At 38.6% G+C, this 14022-nt stretch overlaps 1 protein-coding gene across 50 annotated transcripts in view; it reads right to left on the minus strand.

Moving 5' to 3' along the window:
- LOC129725357 (sodium channel protein para) overlaps positions 1 to 14022 on the minus strand; it is a 167014-nt gene that overhangs the window by 18666 nt on the left and 134326 nt on the right. For 6 of the 50 annotated variants that reach the window (XM_055681109.1, XM_055681104.1, XM_055681094.1 and 3 more), the window contains 9 exons: positions 12798 to 13075; positions 12553 to 12726; positions 11357 to 11519; positions 6143 to 6330; positions 5854 to 6061; positions 2560 to 2741; positions 2165 to 2306; positions 1828 to 2093; positions 1588 to 1761 (listed from right to left, as the gene is read on the minus strand). In XM_055681109.1, the coding sequence (XP_055537084.1) occupies positions 1588 to 1761; positions 1828 to 2093; positions 2165 to 2306; positions 2560 to 2741; positions 5854 to 6061; positions 6143 to 6330; positions 11357 to 11519; positions 12553 to 12726; positions 12798 to 13075 (1775 nt within the window). Of the gene's footprint in view, positions 1 to 1587; positions 1762 to 1827; positions 2094 to 2164; positions 2385 to 2559; positions 2772 to 5814; positions 6062 to 6142; positions 6331 to 11356; positions 11520 to 12552; positions 12727 to 12797; positions 13076 to 14022 lie in introns of all 50 variants that reach the window. The other 44 variants (XM_055681097.1, XM_055681088.1, XM_055681110.1 and 41 more) reach the window with 15 other exon arrangements.

A 14022-nucleotide genomic window follows, 5' to 3' on the forward strand; every position in this document is an offset into this window, starting at 1 on the left:
TGTGGATACAAAAGTACGTTAACGTCGATAGGACTACAATATAGGCCACACAGCACGTCACGCGAGACGGAGACGATGAGGACGACGGCGATAGGACGGTTGGTCCCGTTCGGTTACTTACTCTCATACCCTCCCAGCGAGAAACGGCACGCAGTGGGCGTAGCGCTCGCAGAGTACGCATCGAGCGGAATGCCGGTATGTCAGCCGCACCGACCCAGATTGCGAATAGGTTTATTAGCGATAGCTAGAGACGAACGGTACGGGTTTGAATAACGAATGGTTTAATTGGAATGTGCCATTGTCAGGTTTCATTTCAACATAAATTGGAAGAAAAAAAAAACAAAAATTACGTACACAATAATGATAACGGAAATGTTGTTAAACCGTGAGATCACAAGGTTAGCAGCTAAAGATAGGTTAGAGAATTTGCAGTAGTTTCCTATGGTTGTTTTTTTGTTTTGATAACATTTGGTGTAATTTTTCTTCTCATGCTAATTTCCTAACGGGTGATAAGAAACATGCTCAGAGAGAAATGAGAGTATGTATATTTAAGCTCTCTTTCCCTTTTTTTATGCCAGTATTTGTTTGTTTTGTTTGGTCAGTTCTGTTCAAAATGACGTTGAAACAGAAGCATTGCGCAAGTGTAGTGTTCAGTTCTACGTGAACTGCGCAAAAATCTTGACAAAAAGTTTACGGTGAATTTTAAAAGCAAAAATTTCTACCTACCTTTTTTGGCAGCAGTAGAAAAAATATCAAATTTTTAGTTGTCACCCATTAATGCATCACATGGACATTTGTCATGTGCAGTTGCAAAGATAGACCATTTATCGTGAATAGTGAAACGCAGAAACAATATTGACATTATCTTAGTCTGAATTAGAATCTTATCTCCACTCTTAAGTGGTTCAGGAATGGTGTAATGGTAGTAAAATGCTTTTATTGTGTACCAGAACAGTTTGATCGTAATAAATGTTCTGTATTACGACCTTCTTTATATTGGGGAGTTTTGAAAACTGTTGGTTTGTTATTTTTACTATCATAATGAAGGAAAAATTTAAAAGTTAATGAATTATCACGAATTCGTCGATCATTTTATAACATTTTTTCTAGCCATTTTTTAACTTTTTAGCTGTAAACCTTGTAAACTCAACCTGTCTTTGGGCATGTTGCAAGAATACAACACTGAACCGAACCACACATAAATATAATAACAGATATCGATACCAATCAAGCGGACTGCGAATATTTCTATTGGGAAAACGTATTGTTTGATTATTTAGACATTTTTTAAATTTGTTAAAAATTCAATTAGAAGATTTTTTGGGGGGTAGTATAATGTTAACACAATGTGATTCTGACTTTGAAATGGACGATTAAATGAGCTGAAACAGGAATAGAGGATCTGTGTTCTTGAATTGTTTTTTTTTTCTGTACTGTGATACTGAACTGAACTGCATTCTGAAAGGAAATAATTTCCGAATGTTTTGTTGAACTTCGATAGATTGACATCGACGATGGATAAGTGTTAGAATGTGTTTGTTAGCTCGAGTAGCAATCAAAGTACAACCGTAATTGAATGTTACTTACCATGACAATAATAAAATCAAGCCAACACCAAGCGTTCGTAAAGTACACCCGAAAACCTAGGGCTAACCACTTGATTAACATCTCTAAAAAAAATATCACCGTAAATATCCTGTCCATATAGTACAGTACGTCTTGCAGGATCGGTCGTTGCGGCAGGTGCACATCCTCCAGGGCCTAGGAACGAAAACTCCTCTCGTTTTATACAATGTTTCTCAATTATTTGACACTAGAGCCACTTACCAGAGCCAAACTGCTGAGCAGAATCATCGTGATGACGGCCGTTTCAAAGTACTTGTTCTCGATGAGTTGAAACGTCTTGAGCCGCAGATTGCCCCAGCCCTGCCAGAACGGCGCATCGTCGTCGCCGGCCAGAGCGGGAAACTTTTTGTAGAAATTGTCCGGACAACAATCTGCCGGGGCGTCCTCGATCACCTCGTCCTCGTCGGCGTGGATGATCAGTTCACCGTCCAGAGGACCTTCCTCACCTTCACACTCGTCGTCTAGTTCTGTAAAGTTTGATTCAAAAATAGTTAGTGGTCGGGGTTACCTTTATAGTCGCTGTCAACGGACAACTGACCTTCGTCAATTCCTAGATCTTCCTTGCTGGCGTCACGTTTCTCTTCGCCCTCCATGGTTTCGGCGCTGCCTTTGTGGCTTTCGTCCTTGAAGGGGCGATTTTTGTGACTGCCATAGGACTTTATACTGGCAGTATCATCGTCCTGCAAGGACATGCCTCTATGATTCAGTTCGTGCTCTAATTTATTATCTTGATGATTACTAATAGAATTGCCTATCACCTAATTATCAAGATATAACGACAATAGACAAATTGTTCAAGAATTAAAACGCTTGTTTATATGTTTATATGTTTTTAGCAGAGTATCAATTAGTATGAGTGAGTGAGTGAGTGTTGAGGTATGTATAGTCGGATGCCATGATGGAAGGGGGTTTCCCTACGCGGTACGCAATTACCTTGGAATTGTTCATCAGCTGCTTGTTTTTCTTGCCCTTGTTTTTGAGGTCTCCGTGTATCGTAAACTCCATCCCGTCGCCGATGGCCACCTCCAGCTGATTGTGCTCCTTGATGCCTTTTTTCAGCAGCCCGTCGGCCAGTATGTCATCTGGAGTTAATTCCAGCTCATTTTCACCATGCTCTGCAGATATACATGGACATACCCCTTTGCCTATCGTGTTTTCCCGTGCGGTCCCCCGGATCACGGAACATTGTTTGATTTGGAATTTTGATTGCAAATTTTGATCCCAAGCGGGATGTGATTCCAATTGCGTCGTCGTGGTTAATATTTTGTGAGGGAGGACGTACGGTTGGAAGAAAAAGACGATAGCCAAAAAAGAACAGGGTAACGAATTCAGTATCAACTTGTTCGAATTGTGTATCACATCACTGGTAGCAAGGTACCAGTCTGGCGTGTAGTTGTGTGTTGTCTTACTAGTATTACTGTTACTTGGACGAAAACATCATTAGCACGAAAAACGACAACACATCGATCATTACGCAGGTTAGTTGCAGGTACGGAAGGTCGATAGATTTTTTGACAATTACATATATACACACACCGAAGCCAACCAATAATATAAACATCGATTCTTTTAAAAAAATATTACATGTTTTGGAGTTCCAAAACTTATCACATAATAAAAATACACACTTATGTTATACACAACTCTACAACGAAGGAGATATTGCTCTTTTGCCCGATAACGGAAATAGGGGGAGGTCCGGTATTCTATAGGAACAGTTTTGTAGAGCAGGATTTTTTTTTGGTTCATGTAAAATTGATTGATCGGTCGAACACATCACAGCGATTTCCTACGTCAGAATGTCACGGAAATATGTTCGATCCTTCATGACATAAAACAAAACTCTACGGTATGGTCATAAAAAATCCGTTTATGAGCTGGCTTTGTTTGACCTAGCTCGTTTAGTAAAAGTCATCACGGATGGTTTTACGTTTCAAAAGAGAAAAATAATTTTGACGAGAAGTAAGCAATTATTTTGAAACCAGTTTACAATCAAGTAGAACTAGCGGCTAAGACGCTTTGCATCGAGCTGGATTTTTTATAACGACTGAGAAGGTGGATACAGAATCTAAAAAAGTTTCGATATTAAATCCAGGTTTCGTTTTGCTCATCTTGATCTTATAGAGAAAACGATTTGCTCCCCTCTTAACAACTGTGAGCGTACATTCAATGTGCATCACACCATCGGCTGTAGAGAGAGCGTAGAATAATACTTTCTCTTGCGAAAAAACATTCTTAACAGACCAGCAGTCCAGTGAAACTCTTGTGTGCTCATCCGCACATGCAAGTTAAGTGAAATAAATTGCTCAGCTAACATCTGAGAATTGCATTACTGTTCTCATAGCTCTGGAGTGTGTCAAAAACAGTATAAAATTTAAAGTTCTTCAGAATACGCGCTCATGTTGAGCTTTGAATCTTCCTATAATATTAAATTCAAAATCCGATGAAATGGCTTCAATGTGAACCTACACGTTTTGTTCTTTGGCCAACTTCTCTTTTAGTAACTGATAAGTTAACGAAAACTGCTTTTTCTTAAACTGAGAATAAGAAAACAATTGTTTACTTTTAAATTAATTTTAAAGTTGTAGAATTAGTGTGTAATTTATCTGTTGAACTCAATATTTTAATTGATTCAGTTCAGAAGCTGAGCTTAGAAAATTCCAACGGGTTCAGGTGTGAAACTCAATATTTTTGCTAGTTTAGCGCAGTAAATGACCAGAAATTCTACACTGGAATTACTTCAATAGTTTAAATTGGTGTATTGAAACTAAATGTGTTCGACATCACAACATTTGAATCGTGAATATTTCTAATGTAAATTGTTGTCGATCGAAATTCAATCTTCTCATCAAAATTATTTTTCCTTCGATGTTATAATCAAATTTTTACGACTATCACTAGAAAATACGGAGGAAATTGGAAACGACAGGAAATTGAGTCAATAGCAGAATGAAAAACCAAAAAAAAAAAACTCAAAAATCATCAAAAACAAAACAAAACACAAACATTATCGAGCTGATAAGGGACTACTCTAGTATATAGGTACAGTGATTGGTGTAGTAAAGACTGCAGCCTAGATTACCCTTTTAGGAGTGAAAGCAACTAAAACTAACAAACAAACAAAAACAACACCAATTGGCACACGCACTACAGGGGGGGGAAAAGATAAAGTTTTGAGTGTGTGTCTGTGTACGTGTTTGGACTATTTTTCTCTACCATAATTTAGCGGGAAAGTTTTCAAGCGAGTGTTAATAGTGACAGGAAAAATAAAGGAGAAAAGAAATCAGAAAACGCAAAACAACACCGGAAAGAGTATAATCGAACTAAGGCTGAAGTTTATTTGAACTTGGTTGAAGGGTAGAATCCACGTGTTTTTTTTTTGCTTCATTTCTCTACTGTTGGTCTGTGTTTGCTTCCTCTGGGGATGTTTTTTTTTTTTTCATTTAATTCTTTCTAGAAACTTTACAACAGTTTTCTTTTCGAACGCGGCAGGAAAGTTGATATGAGGGTGATTCCACGGGATGATTACGATCCACATATTTGGGCTTTGGGCACTTTGAAAGAAGCATTTCGCAAAATAAAATTGTTGCTTTGATGACGGGGAATCGTTGGATGGTCTTGGGATTGGAAAACGATTTCGGAATGGAGTGGTTCGTACAAGTACTTGAATGCAAAATAAAAACGTTCGTTTTAGCTAACTAATTCAATAACAATCAACAAGTTTCGATTCGAGAGGGGGGTTTTATGGATTTAAGCTATTTTCTTATACATGATTGTTGGCACACAATGGAAACAAAAAGGTATAACTGTACAGCAAACCAAAGGTCAAACACTGACTGACAGGTAGCTACGAAGGGGCTCAACTAGTCACGTTATTTGAACGTTACTCATTGACGTAAAAGTAAAGTAAAAATAACGTTCAAACAATAAACTCCAATGATTGATCGACAATCAAATGAGTGTCATTCGAACAATGGGAAGCTCATTGTTAGTCTAACCCCGGGGGTGTCGATTTACTAGGATCCGATGACCACAAAGTACACAAAGTATATGTACACAAATGTTGTAGGGAACGTAGTGCGGAACGTTTGGGGGACGGGTTTTTAGGGGAGTACGAAACGGGAAGCACAATACGGTTTGGTTCGAGAGTATGGTAGTTATGATTAGAAAACACAAGTGGATAATAACCTTCGTTCCATATCCAACTGAGATGATTGTGCTGCTCACCTGCAGGCTGCACGGAAGCAATCTGGCTTGTTAACTTGTTTTTCACGAACTTAAGTGCGTTGGCGATGTTCAGCTTGATCCAGTTGGAGAACCGTGATATCCGGTTGAACGCCTCGGCGATCTTGTTCGTTTCGTTGTCGGCCGTTGGTGCCGACAGACTCGATGAACCGAAATTGGACAAAAGCAAGGCTAAGAAAAGATTGAGAACCTGCGGAAGGAGTCACGGGAGAGAGTGAGTTAGCATGAAAAGCTCGCACGTTTAATTGCATGCCAAGGACAGGGTACTTACTACTAGATTTCCTATCACTACGGTGGCCAAGAAGAACGGAATGCAGGACACATCGCCCACCAGCATGCAATCCCACATGGACTCGATCCACTCTCCGCACAGTACCCGAAAGACGATCATGAACGAATGCATGAAATCGGTGAAGTTCCACCGTGGCAGATCCTTGTCCGGAAAACGGTCCATATTGTCTGCGTTGATGTTGATAGGAAAATTCATTAGGATGATCTTGTAGGAAGTTAATGTGCAGTGTGTTTGGAAGTAGTTTGTCTTAAAACTAGGTGATTATGCTACTTTTATAGAAGCTTGGTGTTTATGTTACTAAGGTAAGCACGAGACTAGATAAATTCTTGGCTTTGGCTGGATGCAATATTTGTTTTGGGTTAGAAGCTTGCTTGTTTTTTGCTCTGCTTGCTGGAAAAACGTAGATTAAGCAGCTTTTTCGATGCATTTGGGCTCACTCACCATTTGGCAGGGTTTGGGCGTACATTTTTAAACTGTCGAAAGATCGTTGCTGAGAGAAGAATCTGGGATTTGGTGTTTGTTGGGTCTAACAGGATCTATTGATTTTCTTTCTAAGCGTTAAAATGATCCGCCAGCGATTTGGTTTCTATTTTGATTTGTTTGTCCTTAAATAAACAGTTTATGTAATTAATCTTTAAAATGGTATGTTATCCATTTTCGATTGAATATTCTACTGTCAATAATCATTTATATCTTTTATTGCTATTAATTATTTGCCAACTTGAAAAGAGTGATTTCTTTATTTTTTACTCTTCTAATTTACAGAAACGGATTAGGGTTATTAAGGTAATTTAGAAGGACAGTTATACATTAGACTGGGACACGGTTATATGGGAAAAAAGCGATGGTGTTATTTTTCCGCTCTTATGCACTTTTCGTGTACCTTATGGGTCCTATAACTCTTCAGATCGATCGGTGGAACTATATTTTTGCGCCCGATTTTTAAAGTTTCCATACGATTTTATATGGGAAAATACACTTTTTCAAAACTTATTCTCTAGAGATGTCCAGTTGGCTTCTAAAAATATATCGATACATGGTATTTGTAGGAAATTTTCCTGGGAAAAACTCTTTTTAAGACTGTAAGGCGCTACGATGCTTGTAGAAAAAGTTATTCATCCCAAACTGATTGAATATTTGACGAACGGCTAACCATTGAATTTTCTCAGCAACACTGCTACAGCATGCTGCTATTGCAAACTTGCTTAAGGATGAGAAATAATTTCGCATGGAAGTAAGCTTAAAAGTGTAATTTTTGCTCATAGTATCTCCGGAGAAGCCTCCAAGATAAATTTTACACGATATCATTTCTTATCACATGATTGAATTTGCAACAGTAGCATGCTGCAGCAGTATTGCTAGTAAAATTCAATGGTGAGCCTTTCGTCAAACAATCAATCAGTTTGAGATGAATAACAAGCGCCGTAGCGCCTTACCGTCTTCAGAAGAGTTTTTCGCAGGAAAATTTCCTACAAATATCATGTGTTGAAATATTTTAAGGAGCCAACTGGACATCTCTAAAGAATAAGTTTTTGAAAAGTGCATTTTCCCCTATAAAATCGTATGGAAACTTTAAAAATCGGGCGCAAAAATATAGTTCCACCGATCGATCTGAAAAGTTACACGGTTGTTATAGTACATGGGAGTTAGAATTTATTTTTTGTCCCACTCTATTATACATGCATCCGCGAACTATTGTACTATTGAAATTAAAATTACGTCCTCTGATTGACCGTTTGCCGGTTTCCTATACTATACGGTCCTATACTAACAGTAGCGTAGCGGGCTGTGACAATACCAGCAGCGAATAGCGGTAGTAGCAGCTGGCTTTCCGAATTTGCTTTCGGCCCAAACAAGTAACTTGCCGCTGGTCACATGTCTCTGCAGCAGCACGGTATTCTTCAATATGTGTCGGGGCAACACAAAGGTTGTGATTAGCATATTCGAGTTTGAACAGCAAACTGCCCTTCTCAGCGCAACTAAACTAGTAATTAAAGATTATTTTTTTTGGAAAGTTCAAGCGCAAGACTTTGGAATTAAATGCTTTTTAATTCTGTTCAATCAATGATATCGTATTTTTATGTGCGAATTGAAAGCCGAGCCCTCCAACAGCTGCTCGTTTAAACTTAAATTTGAAAATATTACACTTCATTCAAAATGTTAGAACGCCTCGACAAAGGCAGTTCATTCGACATTATAGCAATACTTTGACCTCGATTCAATAAAACCAGCAGAAAGGCCACCATCGGACTTTTTCCGCTGGTTACAAAAGTGAAGATAAGAGAATGTGAAACTTGACAAGTAGGCGGATCCTATCATGAAGCACTCTTCGAATATAAAAGAGTGCTTGTGGTCCAACTAGTTACATTCTTTTGACGGAAAGTGAGGTAGACGAACGGTCCTATCATAGCTGTAGCGTAGCGGATTGCGGCAGTCGCAGCAGGCCTTCCGAGATTGCTTTCGGCTTAAGTAAATCACTTGTCGATCAGTCACACTTCTCAGCTGCAGCGCAGTTGCTGCAAACGTTTCGGTTTGTCGGTTTGTCGGTTGATCGCTCCGGCATTCCTCTTCGCGGTGATGCTTTGCCATATTTTGACAACAACACAAGCAAGCATTCGGTGCTCGATCCTTGCAATCAAAATCTGCCCTGGCCCTCTAATTTATTAAGTGATAACAACTTTCACAGTGTTGGCAGAGTGCCTTATTCTCACACTGTCGGGGCAGCACAAAGGATGCGATCAGCATATCCGATTTTAAACTGTAAACTGCCCTTCTCAGGGCAACTAACAAGTAATTGAAAATTAATCATTTTTTCGTATGTATTTGTATTTTTTTAATGGAATAGTGGCAAAAACTAGCAGGAAACCAAAATAGGTAAGGTTTTCGATTAATCAATTTGATATTCATATTTTCGCATCATAATTCATTGCGTTTTAGTATCTACTTTACATAACCAATCTATCTTCACCCACATAAAGTTCATCAATACAATAGACCATTTTACGGGACGTTCCTGAACTCAATTCATGAATGAAATTTTGGCAGATAGCAACCGCTGACATAACGCAAGTAAAAGCAACATCAATGTCAGCAGGATCCGTGACACCTGCCAGTTCGTAAAATGGTCTATTTAACGCTAAGTCACAAAACATTGTTTGTGATCTAGTATGCACTGCCTCGATGAGTAGTGAAAGCTAGCCAACCAATGCACAAGGGATTTTTTTCTCTTATAATAATTAGGGAAAGTGACCAACAATCTAGAATGAAAAGAGTCCTTTAGAAATATTTCTAGATATTCAACAATTTTCATTTTCGAACGCATTTAGAATCCCCCCGCTAGGTCTGTCACTTCAATGTCAAATATGACTTTGACATCAGATTTGACGGATTGCGGTCCGATAACTGCAAAGTTGTTACAGATATCGGTCTTGCAGTTAAAAAGCGTTGCAGTTAAAACTCTGTAAAAGTTATCGAACGGCGACTGTATTTGTATGACTAACAGCCGATAGTTCATATACACAGTTAAAATTGACTGCTGAATCTCGGTAATCTATTGCCGAGAACGGTACCCTTGAGTGCTCGGTTTGAAAGAAAAAATACAGCTGTCATATTTTTTCATAAATCTCGGCTCAACCTTTCTGAAATTCCGGCACAAAATATTACCTAGACTTCGGATACTTTGTACCGAGATTTACGAAAAAAATATGACAGCTGTCATTTCTTTAATCGAGCACTCAGTGGTGCCGTTCTCGGCAATAAATTACCGAGACTCGAAAGAAAAATTTCAAGTGTGTCATCGTTTATTTAATGGAGAGTTTCTTGATTTAAGCAAGCATCATTAGATTTTGTGACTCATTAATTAAACACTCTCAACAAAACATTTGTTAATAGTGTGCGTATTTCTACGTTGGTTGTGCAATCATGTCTTGGATACAACCTCCTACTTTTTTCAGGTAAAACTGCTCCTGAACTTTTTTTACTTTTTGGGCCTTTGAATGATGCTTTTTACGCTTGTTTAGATATATTTGCCTAACTTATTTGCACTAAAAACTTAATGTTTTGGTGATTTCCAGTGACCACAGATTTAATTCAAAACATAGTTCTTCTATGTTTTTCCAAACTAGTGTTTGCACGCAAATGTTGAAGTTAGGACAGTTCTTATTAAAAAGAGACATCTCCAGATTTTTTTTTAAATCTTAAGTTGTCCTTCAATTTTGGTTCTTTTCAATTTGCAGTTTTGTACAGATTATTTTTTCGATCATTCAAGAACGATTGATAGATTGGCTTCTAGAAATGAAAAATAATCAAAACCAAATTCATACTAGAGTATTAAAAAATGATTGTAATAAAGTTACAGATTTGTGACTTTTATTATTTGGCCTTTTTATCGCAAATGTTCTTAAAATGATTGTTATAAAGTTACAGATTTTTCACTTTTATTATTTGGCCTTTTTATTGCAAATGTGCTTAAAGTTTTTTTTGGTTCTAATTATAGATTCGTAAAAATTACTAAACTTTTTGAATTTTAATCAAAATTATATGAGCTAATACTCATGTTTTGATGAATTGTCATCAGAAATAAGTGGTAGTAGGACAGCATCAAATAGACCATTCCCAGATTCCTCGCCTCGTGATGGATGCTTTAACTTGCAAGCAGGTTAGCAATATTTTAAGCAGCAGCAACAGTATCAGCTTCTTTGCGTAGCAAGTATTTACATACTCTACCTTCCGCCCTAATCGCTTGTGGTTTTTAGTAGGTCGAGAACAAAGCTGCCATTCACTTTTCGATTATTTTCCCACTGTAAGTGTAGTAAATTGTGCCTGCAAGCCATATTGTCCAACTATAGGACGAAACATCGATGAGGAGAGAGTCTAATCGAAGTTTCAATCTACATAACACTATCTCTCATTTCAAGGACTGTTTTTTTTCGATTTCGAACTGGGTGACATACAGTCACGTGGATAGTAAACTATAGTTTAGCATCATGACATCTACGTTTAAGCATCTACTGACTAGAGTTATATACATTAGGGATGAAAGATCTGTTCTGTAGTATCATTGTTCTGTATGGAAATGGGAGCTCTATCAATTCTGCTCTCTGCTGCATTCCCTTCGCGTAAACGTAGCTTCCTAACGTGAAATCTAACATTTTCGCTGTCTAGCTGTCAACTTCCTGTCCACGGGGTACTTACCGACATAGTTTTTGCCGAACAGCTGCATTCCCATCACGGCAAAGATGAAGATGATAATGCAGAGCACAAACGTCAGATTACCTAACGCACCCATCGTTCGACCCATGATGGAAATGAGTAAGTTCAACGTTGGCCACGATTTCGCTAGTTTGAACACTCGAAGCTGATCGGAGGGATCAGGTTGGAAAATTTGCAACGAATCGAGAGTGGTCGCGCATGTGTTTGGTGTATGTGATTTGGGTGTAATCGAGATGTAATGAGATAAATTTGGTTTTGGTATTCAGTGAGAGTGTACGGAAGAGAAAAAGAGAGAAGAAAAAAGAAGCATATCTGGTAAAATCTAATTCGTTCCAAGTGGATTACGCTACGAGAAAGAATCCGTGTTTGAATTTAGAAGATACATTTTTTTCTATACAGCATTTCAGTTTCGGCTAATGCTAGAGTTTATGCAAATTTTTCATCTACGCTCATAAGATGCATACACGCAGTCGTATTTATTATTTGAAATCTAGAATTCGAATGCGATTGATAATTGTGTCTCATATAGGGCTAGAAAGATATATCAGTGAGTTCGCTATCCATTCGCTTGCTGTTAAAATAACCATTAAAGTGAGTAAAGGCTTTAGCTAAAGATATATATTCGCAATGGTTTCGAAGGCGATGCAATATTATTGGAGAAGCTGTTTGTTAAATATGGAAAATTGTAAAGCTTTTGAGCAAGAATCGGAATAAAAGTAGGCTCCTAAAAAGAGGGCGGCGAGAATTTGCCTGCGCGGAAGGCGACGCTACCTGTGTAATTTTTGCCGAACAGTTGCATTCCCATCACGGCAAAGATGAAGATGATGATACACAGGACGAACGTCAGATTACCGAGTGCTCCGACTGTCCGGCCCATGATCGAGATCAGTAAGTTCAGCGTTGGCCACGATTTAGCCAACTTAAAAACTCTCAGCTGTGGAAATCGATGGCAGGGTATATGTTAGTATGAGGTCCACAATTTGCTCAAACTTCGAGTCGATTCTCGTTTGGACCAAAACATTCAGTTCTACTAGACTTTTTTGCCAGCAGATTGATTGATTTCTCCAACACTATAATTTACCACTGTTCAAAATTTATCGAAACCATCCTAAATTTCATTTTCATTGGCGAACTTTGTTATTCAATTGTCTCGTCGTGTCTCCGGCTTCGGTACTTACCAAACGAAATGAACGTAATACTGACAATCCCTGAACACCTTCCAGTCCCAGCTCGAGGAGGGAAAGCGCCACGATGATGAAATCGAAAATGTTCCAGCCTTCTTGAAAGTAGTACTTGGGACTCATCGCTATTAGCTTCATCGTCGCTTCGATCGCGAAAGTCGCCGTGAAAAACTACAATAAAAACGACTGGTTAAATTAACTCTTGACCCAGCACTGGCGGAATGGATCGGAGAAATACGCACATAATTACCACTCTTCAGTGAGGCTTCCATTTTCGGGTCCATGTCGTGGTGGTCGAGCGCCATGAACAACGTATTGACCACAATACAGAGCGTGATAAACAACTCGACGAACGGATCGAACACGATGAATGCCACGCCTTCCTGAAACTTTAGCCACACCCAGCAGCAGTCCCACACGCAGAAGATGTCGATCATCCTCATTGTGAACTCAAGTGCCTTCTCTTTGAACGTCGGACCGTCCTCGTCGTCGTCCTCTGTGGGGAAGTAGTAAACAGAGACTGAAATGGGAAGGGAACCAGTCCGGCCGCGGAGAAGAAGGGAAAAGAACCGGATAAGGCCCGGAATTAGTGCTGGCGGCTTTCGACTCAACTTCCTTTTGCTTCCGGAGCCATTCGCTGGCGTCTGGAGCCCTGCTGGCTGGCTGGTTGGCTCAGCGGCCGGCTCCGTCCATCCAACGGAGCAAGGTTGGCGGATTTAGGGCAAAGCGGTTTGTATTTTGGATCAATACAGGATAGGTTTGCGATTTTTAGTTAAAGTTGGTATCTGTTATATGCGAATTTTTTTTTCTCTTATAATTCATGTGAGTTTTGTATTGTGTTATATTCATTCGGCTATCTTTCTTCTGTCCTACAATTTGGATCTGATTTATCTAAGTCTTAGCAGCTAGAAATGAACAAATAATCACACTGAGCGGTGGCTTGTAAAACTATGAGGCAGCAAACAAAATTGGCAGCTATCGTGGGAGATTTTTCAGAGGTTTAATCGTGAATAAACAAAAACAAAATCGCGAATAAACAAAAACAGCACGACACAGTGACTGGTAGCAAAAATGTGAGCATTGATTCATTGTTGGTAATCTAAAATTCAGTTTGACGAAGATCACATTTCATTCTTTATGATCCAAATTAAACTAAGTTTAAATTGCACATTTGCTGAGTTTGACTTGCATATTTATACTGTTAAAAAACACTCAAAACTTGAAAATTCAGAAAAATCTTTCAGAACTCCTTACTTTTCATTCGAAAAAAAAATCTAATGGCCTCAAATCTATAGTAAATGCAGCATTCTCGAGGATAAAAAAAATTCTCTGTCCACCAAAGTTGCTCCTATCAATTACTGGATCGATACGAGTTCTCTCAATTTTATTTGAAAGATTTTGTACAGTAAATGATGATGGCTGGTTTGAGCTTCCTTATAATTTTGAAAGATTATCTTTACTACTTTT

The sequence above is a fragment of the Wyeomyia smithii genome, chromosome 2 (genome assembly GCF_029784165.1).
Source record: "Wyeomyia smithii strain HCP4-BCI-WySm-NY-G18 chromosome 2, ASM2978416v1, whole genome shotgun sequence".
Lineage (NCBI taxonomy): Eukaryota > Metazoa > Arthropoda > Insecta > Diptera > Culicidae > Wyeomyia > Wyeomyia smithii.